Source organism: Schistocerca americana, chromosome 7 (assembly GCF_021461395.2).
Source record: "Schistocerca americana isolate TAMUIC-IGC-003095 chromosome 7, iqSchAmer2.1, whole genome shotgun sequence".
NCBI lineage: Eukaryota > Metazoa > Arthropoda > Insecta > Orthoptera > Acrididae > Schistocerca > Schistocerca americana.
The window spans coordinates 268,887,944-268,909,394 of NC_060125.1; the positions used below are offsets into that span (position 1 = coordinate 268,887,944).

The 21,451-nt window shown below is 39.4% G+C and overlaps 1 protein-coding gene across 1 annotated transcript in view; it reads right to left on the bottom strand.

The window, feature by feature from the left end:
• Positions 1-2,602: 2,602 nt before the first annotated feature.
• Positions 2,603-21,451, bottom strand: part of LOC124622866 — a 125,111-nt gene continuing 106,262 nt past the window's right edge. The window contains exon 4 of the mRNA XM_047148659.1: positions 2,603-2,850. Within this exon, the coding sequence (XP_047004615.1) occupies positions 2,603-2,850 (248 nt within the window). The remainder of the gene's footprint in view (positions 2,851-21,451) is intronic.

Sequence of the window (21,451 nt, forward strand, 5' to 3'; positions counted from 1 at the left end):
TCCCATTCCAGCGTTCACGCAACCGTGTCGACAACAAAAGCAGTTCGCAGACGAACAGAAGGCATAAGCTCTGTTTGCTGCTAGCGCCGAAGCAGAGAAAAAGCGAACTTCGTCTAATGGTTCACTAAAATGCTGACAACCAGTCGAACACGAGCGGACTCCCGCGAATGCGAACTGAACTCGAACGAATACTCTTCGCTCGCGCTTGTCTACCATTTACACCAGAAAGAATTCTCGCTTGTATGACTTTGCTTGTGCTCGCTCTGGTATAAGCCAGGCTTTGCACAGACTATGAATACCGCTTTGAGTACATTTAGTTGCACACACGTTACCTACAAACCATTAATATTATATTCACCCATTAATATTATATTACATTATATTTGTGCTCAGTATTGACAGATCAACAATGTTAAGGAAGTATCAGATGTGATGGACACTCTCCAAATATGTAGGGTCTTGTGTGGTCCTCAGTCCCCCTTCGCCTCCTCCTCCCCCCTCCCCCCCCCCCCCCCACTTTCACAACACATATCAGTAAGTAATATTGTCATATTGTATCACCTTCATTGTATTCTGTAAGCCGTTGATCACCTGACCTCCCAACCCTATACCACACGTATACAGCTCAACTTCGGATCAGTCTTCATGACTTGTGGGTGATAGATGATTAGTAATCGACCTCCATATCCTCCCAACGTTTTTGGTGTTCGTGCTTGTCATGCCACGACAGCTTCGAAATGTGTGTTATACACTGTTATTCAGTAGCGTTGTCAACTATATATAGTATCGAGTCTCTATGCAGTATAACTATGTTAAACTACTTCTCATGCACAGTCCGTAAAGGGAAGAGGATTGAATCAATAGTGCCTGACAATTTCAATTTTTATTGCTGTTTATTGGTAACAAACATAAACAGATATTTTATTACATGGTTTTGTCCAAATATATTACAATCATAACGAAGTAGCATTTCAATGATTACTGTTCCACAATCAGTATCTGGCGTTTTTAGATTAGGAACAAATGCAAAAGTACTAAGCAAGTTTTCTTTCTTTTCTTAAAAAAAAAAAAAAACAATATGGAAAACTAGTATCTGTGCACCTTCCGATAGCATTCTTCAATGTTACTAAAAATATGCCGTTTGACATGCGGCCTCATAACAATAACAGTCGCAAATATCTTGGTCCTGTCTAATTCAACAAATTACCTGAAAATGTCTACACAGTGACAGTAAATAAGTTTAGCATTAGTCTGAATGAAAAGTAAAGGAATTTACTCTGCTCAAGAGTTCCCTGAGTGTGTGACAAATGGCCCACATTTCTTATGAGAATGAACGACAAATGAACAACAAACTTTGTATATGCCATGCTATGCAACTATTTTATTGCTGTTTTATGTAGGTACTTATTGTCATTTATCTGTATAATTATTTATTATGTTCGTCATTCATTTAACTGCGTGTTTCATTTACCTTGTAATTGCTCTAATAGGAAACTTTCGTTGTTATTGTAACTTGCTTATATATACAGGGTATCCATCTTGCATTAGTTTCTTGTAGATAATGACATCTGTCAAAGTTTGTATTATTGTAATTGTTATTATTATTGCGTTAACTTTGACGACACCGACTGCATGTAAAGATTGTTCAAAGCTGAAATAAAACATTCGCATTTGTACCTGCATTTGTAAAAGTCATACATATCTATTTTCTTTAGTCCCCATGACAGCAAGGGGCAACAAACAGGGTAGGAGCAAATACTTTGCATTCCTGAGTAGGGATTCATTGCCTCAGGTTCTCATGTTCAGTTATGCCTTTCCTAAGGTTCAAAGAGTTCCAAATGTCACAGCTGCCATGGCCAACGCAAATGCGGTTATACTGTATTGAAAATAGCTTCACTGCTATGCCTTCAAATTTAGTAATAAGTGTACCTGTACACCTCTCATGCTTTATCACTTGACACAAAATTCACACTTGTCGCTTGCTAACAACAAGTATATTAATTAATACCTTTGCAGTGTTGTGATGAATCTATAGCAAACTAAGAAAAGAGTTATGTAACTAACGGATCTTTTTTCTTTTTGTTTTACTTTTTCTTCTGTTACAATTGATTCCTTATCAGAATGAGGACTGTTTTCAGAAAAATGATAATTCGAGGTTATCTTTGTAAGATCTTATTTTCTAATACACCAAATGAAACGAAAGTGAAGCAACATATGAAATGCGTGACGAGTCACGTTTCTTTTTGCAGAGCATGTTGATGTCTCTATTCATATAACAATAGTGAAAAGCTTATTACTCAAAATTCCATGGTAAATTAAAATTTCACTAAGAGTAAATAAATAAATAATTATTAATTAGTACGTTTATGACAAGTATGTACATTATGGATCCTGGATAATAGTCGTAAAATAACTGTATTGGGTGTGGACAGTTATTCTGGTACGCTGTAGCTTTATTGACAACCTTTCAAAATAATTTTGTGTGTATCGTCCCTCTGTCTCCTAAATTTGATGGTTGATGCGCATTGGCTTGAATAACTGCCAGCGACGGAGTTCCGGGGGAAAGGCGACACTGCTGTCGAGGTGGCTGCTGCGCCATCTGTTATGCACTGCAGAAAACGGATGCCGCAGGTAGCGCCGCCAAGACGGCAGCGAGCGCAACTACTAGCAGCGCCACAAAGTGCTGCCCGGACAGTGCTGAGGCCGAGTTGCAAGGTATTCCTGTGGAGCTGTAGGAGGTGCAGGCGCACGCTTCGGTGCGGTACGCGCCCTTGGTCGTCCATTCGCAGCCCGAGGTCACTGCGTTGCCGTCCAGCGTCATCTTGCCGCACAAGTACGTTACTCTCTCAACTGCAACACAGGAGGGAGGCTCAATGAGGCAAAACTAACGATGTGAAGAAGTGTCACACTGCAAGCAAGACGCTTAGAAATATACCACGTTTCCTTATTCTAATCTCCATTTCCGCCATTTTTTTCACATGAGTACATGAACATATTGCGATGATGAATAGAAGAAAAGTATTTTGGGCATAAAGAAACCATCACTACTGATCAACTCTAAATCACTATTCATCTGTGTAGGCAATAAGAACACAGTGGCCTGGAAGTGCCACACTCAAGTCTTCAACAGCATTTCTTAAGCCATTGTACGATGTGTGATAGACAGTACATGGTGTACAACAATTGTATACTGGCAGTGCGAATGTCAAAAAGTAATAAAACAGGAAAACCCATAACAGATTCGCATTACGAATCACTTTATTCGAAGGAATGCAGAATGATAGTTTCACCCTTTACTGACCTCTGGTAGAAAAAGTGTCGAAAAACTGTAATAAGCTTCGAATTTTTATAAAATGTATAAAAATGAGAGTTTAGGTAAACAAGCGCCATGCTTCACTTCCAAGTAAACACTGAATGTGCACAGCATCATCTCTCTTATTTCTGGGCATTAATGTAACAAAGAATGCAGTACTGACATCACTGAAAAGAAAATTCCTGTAATTCACTTCAAGAAAATCGACGAGTTTCAGCACTTAATTTGTTGGTTAATGGTAGACGAGGGTTTCCTAGGATGGTAAGATCGTGCAGTTTGAACCCCAAAAGTACAAGATATTTGGTTTTATTTCATTATGCAACACAAATTCTAAAGATTTAAACTTACATCACGTTGTGCTGGTTCTTTCTGATCAACAGCTATCGCTTTGTTTGTTACACAAATCGTCTTTCGACCATCCAGATTTACGTTTTCCGTCATTTCCCTAAATCGCTAAAGACAAATGCTGGGCTGATTTCTTTGAAATATCACGATCTGTTTCCTTCCGCATTCTTCCCTAATCCGAGCTTGTGCTCTGTCTCTAATGGCCTCGATGTCAACGGGATGTTGAACCCTAATCTTCCTTCCTCCATTTTTTTTTTTTGGTTACATATGGCTTTCCTTTACTTCTTAGCTTAATATCCTACATTATGTTTCTTTTTTTGCCTTTCCTTTCCGTCACAAAGCACTGGACAGAATATATTCAGATGGAAAATAAGTGAACTGAACTATTGCTTGTTGCCGTAGGAAAACGAGCGAGAAACGTGTTATATCATGTTTATAACCAGCGTCAGACATGCTCATCACATTCAGCATTCCTCATGTCACGAAGAACGGAATTTACATGCTTCTGCATCTACGAGCGCTGTTCAACAAAGACAGACAGATTTTTTCACAAATATTCGTTATTCCATTTCAATTTTTACATGATATTTTTCAAAGTACTCTGCTCCTGCCTGAATGCGCTTTTTATAGCCATTCTGCCAGGACCTTGAGAATCGCCTCACTTTTCTTGAGCGCTGCTTCCGATTTCTCGAATTGAATGCGCCGAAGCTTAGCCTTTAGTGCCGGAACAAAAACGAAAAAAAAAGAAAAGAAATCATAGGGTGCAATATCGGGGTTGTGAGACGGATGCGTTACACAGGTAATGTTGAATAGAGCCAGAAACTGCGTGACTTGATTTGCGACGTGAGGCCGCACATTGTCGTATTGAAGTCGCCACCCAGTCTGAGAAAGTTCTGCTCGTTGCCTTGCAGTGTGCCTCCGCAGTTTAGCCAGTACTGACTGGTAGTATGATGCTGTAACAGTAGAGTGAGCGGGAACGGCATGCTAGTAAATCATTCCAGTCAGTCAAAAAAATGTGTCCATCATCACTTTCCCTGCAGATGGAACAACTTCGGCCTTTTTTGGTGTTGGAGAACCTGTCGACTTCTACACTGTGCTGGCTCGTTTACCTTTAAGATCATAATGACGCTGGCATGACTCATCGCTGGTGATAATTGAGTCCAGAAATGCATCTGCTCCATTGCAAAGAAACTGGATTCAACTCACACAGCCTTTTGTCAGGGGGCCAACAGACGTGACACTCGACTGGCACAAACAGGGTCGGATGGAGGTGACCAAGCGTAATCGTAAAGACACTGCCATTACCCGCTGATCTTCACTGTCAGTTACAGCAGCTGTGTTGATGCTGAGTTCAGTCATAGCATAAGCCTAAATGTTAGGCCCACCTTGTTCAACAGGGGCAAATCGCTGTTCTTTGACGTCCTTGACTACCTAAACACTGTTGCACGAAGCAGTACATCTTCACTGTACGCTTGCTGCAGCTTTTCGTAAGTTACAGCGGCTGTCTGGTTTAAACAAACACGGAATTTCATTGAGTCGTACTGCTCCTCTCGGGTCTCCTTCAGTGCTTGGTATGTGAAATGGAAAGAGCGTGTACTAAGTAGAGTGTTACTACCAACCTACTGATACGAGATTGCTGCCGCCTATGGACATTATACATAACAACCCGCTCTTTTCAAATATGCATGGTACAGATGGAAACTATTACGGAAGCTACATGAAAAAGATCAATCTGCCTTTGTTGATTAGTCCTCGTAGTAGAACTCATCTCAAGATACTATTATTAATGGCAAATTGAGCGGATTATAGAGAAATAAAAGCGAAAATATCAATTTTTTTCGCTGTCAGCGTTTACCGTTCCCAGTTCTCAATTAATTTCCTTTCCTTCATCTTCCATTCGCGGGTGGTGCTTCAGAAGAAAGGTTATTATAGTGCAATCAGAGAAGGAAAGTAAGGGGAAAAATTCATGTGGTCGCAAGTTTTTGTACAGTGGTAGGGGTGAGTGTAATGAATAACATATCTAAAATCTTAACTGGTGAGGTGTGAGCGTTGACCATCTAGAAAACCGCGGCTTCTAGCGAAAACGTTTCAAAGTACAAAATTAAACAACATTAAAGTCCCTACAAAACCGATCATACTCATTTTTTTCTCTATGACTGACAGTTACCTCACTGCAGTGAGTGGAAAAATAGAGGATTATTAGAAATAATGTTTTAATCGTTAAAATTAATGTATATTGTTAAATAACGTGTGTTAAGAATAGACATTGAATATCTGCACCACATATAAGTACAGTAGAACCATATTAAAGATAAATTAAGTTCTGGGGGTGTAACAGGTTGGAAAAGCGGGCCTGGAGATTAGAAGTCTGACTGAAAGTAGTTCGCCAGATTGTGCTCATGCACTTCCCTCTTGCATAGATCTGCAAAATGAAGAGCGAGCACGCAATTCCCCCTTCTCTCTACCCTGCTGTGTCACACAAACTACCTGCAGAGTGGTTCACAAAATCATACGGACCCTTTCCTAGATTACGATATGAGCAAGTATGACATGTGGAAGTTTTGGGTGGTCAGGGGAGAATGCACGAATAATCGAAGTGGTTGAGGCCACCTCTCGTGATAAGAGGAAAATCTGCGTTCGAATCCCGGTCCAGCACAAACGTCACTATTGGATCGTATGTCTATACATATGATGTCAAAGAATTGGCAGTCAGAGAATGAAGTTCGAAGATATGTAAATAATAAAGTGAAAATACATTAAAATTCAACTATCACTCGTTTAATTGCCGAAAACATACACTGAGGTATTCAGGACACCCCGCGCCATCCTAACGAAACCAAAATGGAAATAATACCAAGAGTCAGCTTTTTTAATTTTGCATTCATTTCGTTGTTGTCGCATTACATGTTATGTTAAGTAAACCGATTGTTGTCTAATACTGCTATTATAACTGCTCTCCAAGTGAAATAAAATTCTTGGAGTAAGGCTGTTTTCTGTAACTGTATGTTAATAACTCAGTCTGCATTGTGTGCAAGTAAGAAGGAAACGAAAGACGAATAGAAAGATTACAGGTACTTGACGAAGCTGAATCAGAAGAAACGTGTGATAAATCAGATAAAGAATCATCTGATGCGTGTGAAGAATTGGAACATGGATCTAATACAGAGACGGATGGTGACATCAGTGAAATAATCTTTTTAAATTATAGTTTCTATTTGGGAAAAGAAGAATCAACGAAATGGGTGAAGAACCTTCCACCAAGGAATGTAACTACGCGAGCTCAAAGTACTGTTATTCATGTGCCAGATGCGAGAGATGCAACCAGTTGCGAAAGCGATCTTAGGGTGCTTCCTTTTTTTTGTTGATGAAAGTAGGACCAATGTTCGAAAAAATATGTAAACATACTAATGAGTAGGTGAAGCATTTCGGGGAATTCTGCCCGGAAACGATACACTAAAGAGACAGATATGACTGAAATTAAGGGTTTCAATGAGTTACTTATTTTGGCAAGATTTTACTGCATGGACATATGAATCTAAAAGATCTGTGGGACACAATTTATTTTGGAATAGAAGACATTTCACAATTAGATAAGTTTGCACCAGTCACTGTTCTTGTTCAGATGCATAGGATTTGATAGCATTCAGAACAGGCAAGACGGAAAGAAAATACGTAACCCTGACATACCTACTTTACTTTTTCGTGTCCGGAGATTTGTTTCAAAGCCTTTCAGCCCAATGTCGGGCCAAGTCCAATGTTTCTCCCTCCTCAAGCCATAGTTCGTCAAGGGTACACCTTGTGGGGCAGATGGAACACACTGTAGAAGGTGTTCCATATCCTGAACTTCACCACAGTCGCATTTGTTGTCTCCTTCGTCCTTGAAGCCCCATTTGACTAGGTTTGCTTTAACTGGTGCTATGCCTGTTCTGATGCGGTTCAGTGTTCTCAAAATCTTGCAGCTTGATGTACTGCCGCTGGGTATTTCTCGTGAGGCAGGGTAGTCCTTCGGAGGCTCGTTCAATTCACTAGTGAGAAATCTCTTGCGGGATTTAAGTCTGCTACGTCCACATGAAGAACCATGCAGCGGGTGGCGCTTGTCGAAAATCTGTTTAAATTTTTCTGTATGTTCGTGCGCGATTCTTCGGGATTCAGGAGGTGAGAATCCAGCTGCTTTGTATATTTTCCCAAGTGGAGTGGGTTTCATGAATCCTGTTGTTAGCCTGCATGTTTCGTTAAGGACTGTAGTGACTTTTTTGGCATGTGTGGATCGGGACCATACAGGGCATGCATATTCTGCCGTGGAGAAGCAAAGTGCTTGAGCAGTTGTTCGTAATACAATCGGACTAGCTCCCCATTTACTATTCGTCAGTTTTCTTAAAATATTGTTCCTGGTAGCAACTTTTTGGCAGGTTTTTTCACAGTGATATCTGTATGTCAGTGATCTGTCCAGCACGACACCATGGTATGTTGGTTTGTCCGTATGGTCCAGTTTGTTGCCATTCCAGATGACATTCAGCTTCCTGTTTGCCTGTTTTGTGCGGAGGTGGAAAGCGCTAACCTGTGTCTTAGATGGATTTGGTTTGAGGGAGTTCTCTTTATAGTATTCGGACATTACGTGTAGCGAGCTTTCTAATTTCCCTTCTACTTCCTCGAAGCTATTTCCTTGCGCTGTAATGTCCAGATCATCGGCATACAAGAAATGGGTAGTACATTCCGGTGTTGGTTGATCATTGGTGTATAGGTTAAATAGTAGGGGGGCCAGCACACTGCCCTGGGCGAGACCGTTCTTTTGTCGACGCCATCGGCCTTTTTTCCGTCCAGCATTACATAGAACTGTCTGTTTTGCAGCAGAGATTCAATAATGTTTGTGAACTGATGATCATTAAATGTACAGTAAAGTTTTTCCATGAGCTTTCTGTGGTTGACGGTGTTGGTTTAAATGGTTCAAATGGCTCTGAGCACTATGGGACTTAACATCTATGGTCATCAGTCCCCTAGAACTTAGAACTACTTACACCTAACTAACCTAAGGACATCACAGAACACCCAGTCATCACGAGGCAGAGAAAATCCCTGACCCCGCCGGGAATCGAACCCAGGAACCCGGGCGTGGGAAGCGAGAACGCTACCGCACGACCACGAGCTGCGGACTGACGGTGTCGTATGCAGAACTTAAGTCCACCAATGCTACACCTGTTATTTGTTTGTTTTCAAACCCTTCCTCTATGCGTTCTGTGAGTGCTAGGGTTTGACTGGTGCATGATTTCCCGGGTCTGAATCCAGCCTGTTGGGGAATGAGCTTTTGGTCTGCGATATTTGGTATGCGGTTTAGGATTATTAGTTCGTACAGTTTGTACAGATGGCACAGGAGTGCTATTGGGTGGTAGTTCTTCGGTTGACCTGCGTCTTTCCCAGGTTTTAGTAGCGCCACTACCTTTCATTTCCTCCACATCTTTGGGATCTTACACGTTTTTAAGCAATGATTAAAGAGCTGCAGTATCCATTGCTTGGCGCTAGGTCCGAGCTGTTTGATCTGTTCCACGCATATATCGTCGACTCCCGCTGCTTTCCCGTTTTTCATTGAGTTCATTCCATGATTAAGATCTTTCATGGTAAATGGTATTTCGAACATGCTTGACTCTTGACTCTGAATTCTGCTGATTTTTATTTTCTGACATTTCTTGTTGGGTTGTCCATTTAGTAGGAGCTGATGGGCAATTTGATTGGGTGTTATTGAAGAGCATTGTTTAGCTGTCCCAAAGTCACAATTAAGTTTTTTTATTAAGTTCTAAGCGACTTTGCTACTGTGGGTCATATCCATTCTTTCCAGCGTTTCGAACCATTTCCTTTGTCTTGATTCACTAATTATTTCCATTAGTGTTTCTCCACATTGGACTACTTCTTCACTAAAAGGGTCCTGTTCGTAAAGCATTTCGTACTCCCTCAGGATGCTCTTTGATTCGTCAGAGAGACCTGGGATGAAATGCTCTCTGCAGCCTCGGGGTATGTGTCTTGGAGAAACCTTTTGGAGGGTCTCTACGAACGTTTGATAATTTTCTGGAATTGGGTGTAGATTTGTTATTTCTGCATCCAGTTCCACAGCATATTCTGTCCATTTAGCTTTTTTAAAGTTTAAGCGTCTGCGCAATGGTATTTTCGTTGTTCTCAAAGCAGCGTATATTTGGATTCCGATAGGGCGGTGTTGTGTTTTAGGAAAAGGTGCGTATGCAGTTATTAAGCATCGGTCTTCCACGTTTGCGCTTACAAAATAAATATCAGGGTTGTATTCGCGCTTCCAGATTTTGCTGCTGAACGAGCATGGTAGCTCAGGATCATGGATCAGGGATGTTGTTGTTGTGATCTTCAGTCCTGAGACTGGTTTGATGCAGCTCTCCATGCTACTCTATCCTGTGCAAGCTTTTTCATCTCCCAGTACCTACTGCAACCTACATCCTTCTGAATCTGCTTAGTGCATTCATCTCTTGGTCTCCCTCTACGATTTTTACCCTCCACGCTGCCCTCCAATACTAAATTGGTGATCCCTTGATGCCTCAGAACATGTCCTACCAACCGATCCCTTCTTCTGGTCAAGTTGTGCCACAAACTTCTCTTCTCCCCAATCCTATTCAATACTTCCTCATTAGTTATGTGATCTACCCATCTAATCTTCAGCATTCTTCTGAAGCACCACATTTCGAAAGCTTCTATTCTCTCCTTGTCCAAACTATTTATCGTCCATGTTTCACTTCCATACATGGCTACACTCCATACAAATACTTTCATAAATGACTTCCTGACACTTAAATCTATACTCGATGTTAACAAATTTCTCCTCTTCAGGGATAAGTTATTTATTTCCGCCCACTGCTCTAATTTATGTCCGTTGTCGTCTGTATGTTTGTAGCCCCATGATGTGCTGTGGCAGTTGAAGTCTCCTAAGATGAACTGCGTTTTCTGGTTGTTGAAGTTTGGCGGCAAAGTCAAGTTGAGCTTCTCTCCGAGCGGCTCTTATACTGACGTTACGGTGAAGGTGCTACACTCGACAGTCAGTAATTCTATGTTATTGTATGTAGTTCTGGTAGTTGATATTATGGCCATCTCAGGTTTCCTGAAGACAGCGCTGCCATATTTAGGATGTGGTTTTTCTATGGCTAATTTCATTCCTTCTATTTCTGGTCTTATTGCCCCTTCTTTCCTGTGTGTTTCTTGTACACACAGTATGTCCCATTTGAGCGTGCGGCAAAGTTGTGATATGATTTGTTGTTTGTTTTTGGTGACACCCTCTACGCTTAGGCTTGCAATCGTCAGAGTTGGCTCTGAGAAGGGCCCATTCTTTTTGCTTTTCCGGTGTTGGAAGGATTGGCCGTTATCTTTTATTGAAACGTTTCCGGGGGACGCCGGCATTATCTGACAGATGATTCTCGGTCTCTTATCTCAGATAGTGCACGCGTGGAGGCTCCTTCCTTGTCCCCCTGACACAACGGGAAATATCTGAACTGTTCCAGGCGAACAAGAAAGACACATTGCCTGGATATACTGCAGCGGATGAACAGCTGGTCGCTTTCGGTGGGAAGTGTAGTTTTAGCCAGTATGTACGAAGCAAGCTATCAGTGAATAGTCCGAAAATTCTAAAGCTCAGTGATGACAGGACTTGTTACACATACACACACACACACACACACACACACACACACACACCACGCCATGAGGTGATACGCCAGTAAACAAACAGCTGGGCCATACAAAATTTCAAACTCGCTGTAAGATGTTTAATTCGCCTGAACAATGCAGCTGAGGGGAGTTGCCGCAGTATAACGGCAGACAATTGGTTAACAAGCTGCAGCTTGTTTAAAGAGCTGCTGAAGAAGAAACTCACTTGTACCGAATATGTTCGTAAAAATGAAACCGAATTTCCTCCTGAATTTATGAACCTGAAGTAAATAGTAACTTACTTGGATTTTAAAAGGATTTAACAATCGTCTCGTATATGCCAAAAAGGAAAAAGATGTGAGACATATTTCATCTGTGCACTTCAGTAATAAAACAGACGAGAGCAGAAGAGAGGAAAAGGAAGCCTGAAATCGTCACAAAGTACTATTCCACAAAACATTAATCGATACATTGGATGAAGTGTGCGCCACCTACTCCACATCAAGAAAAACGAGACTGTGCAATATCTTCCCGTGTCCTCGATATTTCTGGAATGAATCCTCAAACAGCATTTACTATAAATAACGAGACCAGTAATATGGCTAGAAAATCGTTCTTACGAGAACTAGGTATACAGCCAATACAACAAGCTATACACAAGGCAGCAACTGCATGTCTGCCTGAGTCCATCAAACGAAAAGTAGCCAAGATGACAACACAGGAAGACAAAAACTAAGAACATTCATCAGAAAGACCAAGGCTTGCAAACAGAAATGTAGGCCATGAAAGGAACAAGGAATGAAGTATAAAGCGCCCAAGAAGTAAAGACGTTGTGGGGACGTAGAGACACTGACTCCATCCGCTGCCCTACCGCAGAAAGAACAACTGTGTCTTTGCCAGTCAGTCCTCTGCAGTACGCGCTCCATGCTAGACGCATTGTGTATACGCTGCGAGGATAAAAGTATTCTTAGTAAGTGACGGGAATGCGAATGTTTGTTTATCATCGTAATTGACACGCCTACTCCCCACTACCTACAACGTGAAAACAAAAAATTTTAGTGTGTAATATACAAAAAATGTGTCTGAGTCATATGGTTACAATAGGTAATGACTGTTTCGATGAAGAGCATGCTTCTGATTCGGAAAAAAATACAAAATAGTGTAGAAAACGCAGTACACTGTAACGTTATTTAGGCTTTAAAAGTATGTGACATTTCCAACATCCCGCGCCAGTACCAACATTATAACAGTCGATATGGGTTAAACTGGAAAACAAAGAAGAAGGTATTAATTGTTGACATATAAACCATCTTTGTTTTGTGGACGGATTTGTATTATTTGCCTCTACTGTAGATAGACTTCAACAAGGATGAAAGAATGCAGACCACGTTTGAAAGTAGGCCTGAAAATAAATTGTAATGAGTCAATGATAATGTACAATTAAGACATCGAATAGAAAGGCGTACAGATGTGCAACGAACTCACAAAACCAACTGACGAAATTCTGTGTTTGGAGCACCTGAAGATAATGACTGGGTGGAGAGTGAAGGAAGGAAACATATGAATAGAACTTGAGTGCAGTGTAAGCTTCCGACTGTGACTTAACAGTGAGCAGGACTGTAGCGGCAGCAGCAGGTGCTGTTTAAACTGCAAAGAGCAGACACTTTCTCTTCGATAATCCGAAAGCGTGCCTGAATACCAGTCAGACGTATCAGTGACGTTAAAAAGCGAAATGGCAGAGATCAATGTATTAATCGCACGTTGCGTTTTCTTCTGTGTGAAATATCTGTGCAAGTTTGTGGTGAAAACAGAGAAATTTATTTATTAACGTGTTGATGGCAGTCAGTGGTAACCAAAACTGGCTGTGGCTGGTGCACATCCTCTAACCTAGGGTTTCCCAAACTGTATTCTTCGTGAAGTGACCAAGTGCTCTTAGAAAAACTATTACCAACATGGCATATTTTTTCGACATTTTGACGACACTAATTGTTTTTTTTAATTTCCTTATGTTTTCTGTGTTATTGATTATGACTTAAAATTGAAACAATCACTGCATAAAACAAGTTTTTCTCATTTTCTAAAATTTTATTAACCTTCAAAATAAACAAGGTGTTCCATCAAAGTACCGAGATTCGCAAAGTATTCCATCACACCAAAAGTTTGGGAACACCAGCTTAAACCTAATGGCAAGGTAGCTTTCCTACCTGGAATGTATTACTTCTTACGTTTGGGACCATGAGAAATGAATGCCGAGAGAGTAGTGGGAGCTTAAACAATATGTCTGCTACAGGAATTTTGCAATTAATATATGTTGTCAATTTTGTTTTATAGCACTGAGACATAGATTAAGAAGTGAGATCTATTTAAGAAATTGAGTGTTCCCCAGATATAAAAACAAACAGATGTATCAGGGAACAACCTGGAGTGCAGAATGAATCGTGACTTTCACCGAAATGACATGAAGGTGGGCAGGACATGCAGGCAGTCACGTAGATTTGAAACGAGCCAAGTAAATATTTCACTAGACTGCAAAAGAGTCAAGAAACGAGGGAGGAAGACGATTTGATGAATGTTTGGTAGATGAATTCAAAAACAAATAGGAACAACGTGGATGCTTAAGATTCAAGATACACTTGAAAAAGTCTAGAGTTCTTTAAACATCAGTGCATGTCAAATGCCTAATGACAATGATGGTGATCATGGTAGATAAAAAGTCATGTGTATAAACAATACAAAAATATACCCTGTCAATGCAAAAAGTTAGTTTTGAATAATAAAAAAGAAATGAAACTTCCTGGCAGTTTAAAACTGTGTGCCCGACCGAGACTCGAACTCGGGAGTTCGAGTCTCGGTCGGGCACACAGTTTTAAACTGCCAGGAAGTTTCATATTAGCGCACACTCCGCTGCAGAGTGAAAATCTCATTCTGGAAAAAAGAAATGTTTAAATTGCGGTTTTAATGCTTCAGTTGTTCCACAGAGTCCCCCCACTTAAGTACAATAAGCAGAACCTTCATACAACCAGGTGAAATTGTCAGAAGAGTTCTTTTTTGGGATGTTGTCTAACTAACGTGACACATTGATTTGAATGACGGTTATGTTGTCAAACCGTTGACGCTTTATGTGAATTTACACACTTTTCTTTTTGTGGCAGTTTTGCGCTGATAAAACCAACTCTCTCCATCGGTGATGATTTTTTCCAGAATAGAATAATCTGCGTTTTGCATTTCAATCAAGTCGCCAGAAGTGTACACCTTTGTTGTGTTTTTTTGGGAGTGAAGACGTATGGGACTGACTTTGCACACACTTTCCCCTTCTTTGAAACATTCCGGATAATGTCTTAAACACTTGATTTAGGGATGTTGCTCTATTGCGATATGTGACAAAACAATGTTGACACACTATATCTGCACATACATTATTTAACATTGCCTGTTCATAAGAGACTGGTCGAATGCACGTCTGTTGCTTATCAGTTCAAGCTGCAACTGTAATTACTGTGCTAACATCACTCATACGCCAAGAATGAAATCTGTCTCAAAACTTTTTGGACATAGGGTCTAGTCTGTCCCTTTCCATACCATGGCTCGCTAAAAAGTTGTCTTTCAATATCTTGAAATACTATTGAAATATCAAAGTTGTTCATTTTCCATGGTACCAACTTACCATATACATTTCGCAACTTAAATTTCGATATATTAAGCAATTGCTCTTGTTGTCATGCATCCGTGCATGAAACAGATATCTGGAGTTGTTTACATACAAGTGGGAGCCAGCTGTGTGTGTATCTCAAGTTACGTCGACCATATTTTTAAAAAACGCAACTGCGACATAAAAGAGAAACTGAAACAATTATCTGTGTCAGTCACTTAATTTTCTTGAGAGGCACTTTTCGAGAACCAATACCCTCATCTCCAGATGCATCAACGATTAATATTAGGGTTTTGTTTGGAGCATGTGTCTAGTTTCCAATTTTGAACTTATTTCACTACAAATAAGGTATAAATGTTCCAGTGAAAGGAAATATCCATTTTCATTAATAAATGGCACATGACTAAAACAACACAAACACTCTAGAGATTATACAGATGTCGAAATATGGGGTTCTGTAATCCAAAGAGCATTACCAGCCTACATTACATATCAATGACACATATAACATGCATACAAATAAAAATTTTCACCCTTACTGCTTAAAAATATCAACACTGGAAATATATACACACATCATCAAATTTACTTCTTATTGTATTGGTTTGGTCATTTGAAGTAACTAAAGAAAAGATAATAGTAACAGTTACTTTCTGTTATGTAGCCTGCTTGAGAAACTTCAAAAAAAGTTCACTGTCATTATCTCAGCTTTGTCATTTAGTCTGTTATGCCCATGCTTCCTGTTGTGAATTAACATTTCAAGTTCTTCTTAGAGGTTCAATTTGTTATCTTTGTTAGTTAGTTAGTTCAATATTTGATGGATCATTTTCACAATAAATCAGAATGATGTGGAACAAATCACTACACATTCGCATCGCAAATTAACTAGTAAATATGGCTACATGCTGGGTATTTATAAAGTGTTTCTAATAATAATAATAATTCCTACCCACCACCTTTAGACATTACACTAACAGAAATGTGAAACAGAAGAAATTGTCAAGGAGCAAGGTTTTTGTTTGTTCCCAAACTTAACTTTGCTGCCTGCCAGGCATTTTATATCAATGGATAACTTAACACAAAATTTTAGTTTCATCATTGTGCCCCCCACCCCCCCCCATTTTTTGCTAAAGAAAATCTCAATGTAGAGTAACAAATGTCATTTTTTCTTCTGATATTGTAATTATGTACATCATTCTTCCTTTGGAACTGTAGTGTATTATTTACAACAAACTTCATGAGTGGATGAATACACTATGAAACAGTAATGAGAAAGCTCAACTTCTTAAACAGATGTCAGCAAGACAGTAGTGGCTGAGCACCTCATATCATTCTTACAGCACGTTTTTGAACAGTGAAGAGTTTTTCGTAGATGGGCTACCCCAGAACACATGACATCATTGATTAAAAATATGCAAAATATGTCAACTTACTGATTTGTCCCTCCCCAAAATTTGCAGCTATTCTAAGTGCAAATGTGCCCTGAACTAAGATATTTCAGGAGTCTTAAAACATGCTTTTTTCAGTTCAAATTCTTATGAATATGAATACCTAAGAATTTTAAAGTTTCCATTGTACTCATTATTTCTTCGCCATGTGTTGCATTTACCACTGATGTAGTACCCCTAGATTTGCACATCTGAATATGTTGTGTCTTTTTAAAATTAAGAGTGATATCATTTGTAGAAAACCAATCAATGATACTATCATGAACTTTGTTTATCATTTCTTCTGCAGTTGTATATGTATGCTTGGATTGATTATAGTACTAGGGTCATCTGCAAAAACAACTAAATCTGCTTGTTGGATATTAGACAGATGGTCATTTATGTGGAATATAAGGAACAGTAATGGACCAAAGACTGAGCAATGAGGAATCCTAGGCTTGATATCTCACCAGTCAGATTAATTTCCCCACACTACATTGGTTGAATTACTAATTACAACTTTCTTTAGTATTTTGCTTACTTATGACATTATCAATTGGTTGGCTATACCATCAATCCCATAAAACTTGAGTTTATGTAGGACAATATTCTGATTCACAGACAGGTTGCAGCAAATACCAAATGGGGCGGTTTTGTTATTTAATACTTGTACAATTTCGTGAATGAACATGCAAATGGAATCCTTAGTAAAGAAACTCTTCTGAAACCCAAATTGTAATTTGCTGACGGTATTAGTGTTGCTCATGTGTTTAACAACGATATACTTCAGTCTCTCTGGAAAAATGCCTTGAGTTAGTGATGCATTGTATATATCAGGTGAGACAGAGCTTATTATATGCCAACGTTTCTCATTGCTCTATTGGAAACACTGTCAAAAACAAGAACACTGGTCTATCAGACAATAGGACAGTGTGCATTCCCTACTTCTGTGCCATTTCACACAAAATTGCTAATGTATTGAGATGATGTTATGGAAAACTTGACTTTTTCCGTAGCAATAAATTATATAATGGACTGCTACGTAACATGAAACACAAGGAAGACACATTTCCAACATGAGTGTCTACAAGATAAAGTGCAATATTGGGATCAAGCAAGGACGAAGCTTCCAAACTAAATTTAAGGAACACACAAATGCAGTTACGTGTAAAACTCCCAATAATCCTGCCACAGCTACTCATATTAACGACACAGGACATGGTGTAGATAATCTAACCTAACAATACAATTTATAGTTCTAGTACCACATTACGATATCAAGTGCAAATTAAACCTTATTTGTAGCGTAATGCAGCTCAAAAGAGACAACTGGCAACATCTCGCAAACAAAACTGTACTTTAAAACTTTGATCACGCGAAGAAGAGTGTGTAAGCTCTCTAAACGCATCGTGAGAACAACTTAAAAGTGACTGACGCAGATAACTGTTTTAATTTATCGTTCATATCTAAGTCTATTTAGCCAAGACAACTGATTAAAGGTAGGTTTCAGCCGCAACGTTCCAGAATCAAAGTTTTCAACAGAAGCGACAACAAAAATGAATTTGACAAAGAAGCAGTTTCAACGATAGATTTTCATGTAGTGCAAATTTATTTTCCCAGCAAACGTCAACACTTTTAGGGCAACGCCTTTAATTGCGCTGGCACAGGCCGATAAGACAAGCAAACTGACGCAAGAAATCTCTACATGCGTCGGTCGGATAGCGCTGCTAATGGCAGAGAACTTTATCGTTGATAAATTCGAACAGTAGTCATCTCACACAAAGTAAACTATATCATATTTCTTTACTTCCTGCATTTCTTTGTACTTGTATTCTTAGTTCATCGCTTTTTGCGTTTGTGTTGTTGCAGCTGTTCGGAGGCTTGTAACAATAGCTTCTCAAACTAAGAAGGTGTTGCTTTTAACCCACTGGCGATGAGACTACAGGTAGAGAAGAGAGAAGTCTTTCTGAAATATGGGTGGTAAATGAATTAAGTAAATTGCACTGATCATTCGGTATCATAGCGTTCCATTCTGGAAATGTAGCAGTAGTTGTCGATAGCTAAACGAAATGTGTCTCAGACAAAAATGAAAAACGCTTGAAACAAAACAGTTCATAGATAACGCCACAAAGAGAAAGGGAATAGTGTCGTTTCAGATCAAGAACAATGCACTGATTTTAAACTGAGACCGGTAGAAACGAAATGTGTTGTTAAAACTTCACAGCTTCAGCGAAGGGAAGTATCGAAATAGAATAGCACTACTTTATTATGTTCCATATCACATCAAGGAAGAGACTAAAGTGCCTTTCGCTACGATGCAAACTCTTCTTTTAGATCAATAATAATAGTAATTATGAAAGAGAGCTAAGAAACCCCGTACTTATGAAAAAAGAAGTAACTGTCTGGTAAAATGTTTTCATCATATGTGTCTACCTCTGTCTATCTCAGGTCATTCAAATGATGTTACCAGTTTCGACTTATTACCAAGTCATCGTGAAATCATCTGTTTTAAACAGGAAGAGAAAGCATGTAATAAAATTTTAGGAAAATGAATTATAAGTTAAACTAACTGTACACAGCTACATTAACATCCAGTCACATAACCGAAAAATTCCGTTCCCTGGGACACACGCAGTTTTCTAGGAACGAATTTCTATTTCTGTTTCTCGAGAACCGGCAGCGTAACTACTTTGTGTAACGAGTGAGGATTCAAGAGCATTAGATGCAGTCGCATGTCTTCATGTCTATGTTGATTTAGGCATTATTAACGACCTCGAAGCCCACATCCTGCTTTTCCGAGGACGCTTCCGCATGCTTGTGGCGAGATACTCGCCTCGGAGGTAGCGGTATCGAATCCCGATGCTGAAACTATTTTTTTAGCTCGTAGAAGCGTCCCATGGTTTTCCTGGAACTTAAATCGTCAGACAAAGCTACAAATGCCATCGTATGTACTATGCAGGATGGTAGGCGATATTCGCCTGACGTCCAATTCACCCTCGCGTACTTTTCTCCGATTCTGTCAACACCAATGAAATTGTAAAGTTTTTCGAAGAGAAACAGTAATCTTCCATCTCGGATTTGCGATTATTTTTGAAAACATTTTTGGGAAAATATCGATCTTGTAATCTCTATAAAATCAAAGAAAAAACAGCCTTGAGAGAGATGGTTATTTTATTAACATGACCGGTTTCGGCCTAGGCTTAGGTCATCTTCAGACAATACCATCAGCTGAAGTTGATGTGCGTTGAAGAGTCAGTTGATAGTTCTACGCATCGTCAACTTAAGCTGATGGTGCTGTCTGAAGATGGCCTAAGCCAACGCCCAAACCGCTCATTTTAATAAAATAACCATCGCGATCAAGAGCATTTTCTTAGTGATTTTATATTTACGATTATGGTTCGTCAAAATTCAAACATCGGAATGACTAACGGCGGGATTCATCCGTAGACCGCATTTGTTCCTAACAACGACCGCGTGTCTCAACAAGTACGAGCATGGTTAAATTTTCATTCAAATTGCGCACTGTAAGCGATGGGTCAAACTGAAATATAAATGAATTCACTCTAAGAACGCCAGTTAATTATTCACATCAAGTCAAAGTCAATGACACTCATTTCATAAATTAAAATACTATTCTTATTGTGGAGAAGTCCGTTACCAGAGACGTCAGTTTATTAGCTCTCTCGAATTAATTAAATCACATTACAACAAATGTGTAACTGAGAATGCATAATATACAATAAATATTAAATTAGATTGAGTGAGGTACCCTGAATAAATCTCTTGTGGTCGCAAAACTTTACACTGAATATCCTAAGCTTGTTCAACAATCGCATATTGCATTTAACGACGCGCACCATAGGGGAAAAAAATAGTTAAATCCAACAACATTCTATCTCTTCGTAACAATTACCTAAACCTCATAATCTTGATGTAGTTCACGTCAGTGGGAATATAAATTTTCTTCAGAAGTAATACTTTATGAAAATACTCGCCTTTTAATAAGTAGCGCATCCTCTTCACAAACTTCCTCGAATAACAGTAGAGCATCAGTTACCCGAAATAATTGATGACGGAAGGGGGGGGAGGGGGGAAGAGATAATTGATTTTTCCAAACATATTCTAAAATTATTCATAGAAATATGAAACAAGTAATGCTGTGAACTAACGAAGTATGAAATAAAAAGCTTAAATGACCATTAATATAGAGATCCAGTTTAAGAAAAGAAGTCAAAAATTAATTTTTTCTTCAGAATTGAAACTCTTTTTTTCCTTTTTGCCACTAAATCCAGCATTTGTGTTAAAGACTCCATTTGGACAGCATCACATTCATTTAGTTGTTCTCATCACTCCATAGCCGTCTTAAGCAAGTGAAACACTAGCACACGGAATGGTCCTTTTACCACATAGTTGCCGCTGGGCTCTTCCGCGCCGTCACAAGGGTCTTGATCGCCGATGACGCCGACAGTTATTTCACGGTTATTCAGCCAGCGTCGTCAACATCACATTTGAATCAGTTACGAATATTTTCAAACAATAGATTCCTTAATCAGTCCAGTCATTTCGAATACAAAGTGGATGTTTGGTGGTTGTTGAGGCACAGTGATAGCCACATCTGAAGAAAGGACATTATTCTAAGCTCTGTGTAGTTTCTGAAAACTATTTTACTGTCGTTTTCATTATTTATCTGTGCAAGATTACATCTTGATTGTCAAGTACAGTGACAAAATTTATAGTGATATTAATATTCATTTTTATACCCGATATTGTTGCCTTTACAAGAACATATTCCTGAGCAAAGCTTCATCGGAAAGCATCTTCGTTCAACTGCTCCATTATTTTCAGACTATGGGAAACACTAAGAACAAAGCCTTCACGTTTAATCGCCTTTGCGTACGGCAAAAACAACTGCATGATCTGTCAAAGCGAACGCTCAAATGTTAAACAGGAACGCAGCAATGACGGCTGGCAGGGAGAGGGAAACCGTTGAACTGGCTATAGCTGGAGTCAGGAAGGATGGTACTCGAGTTTATGCTTGTTCTGCCCACCTATATCGCACATTTTCCG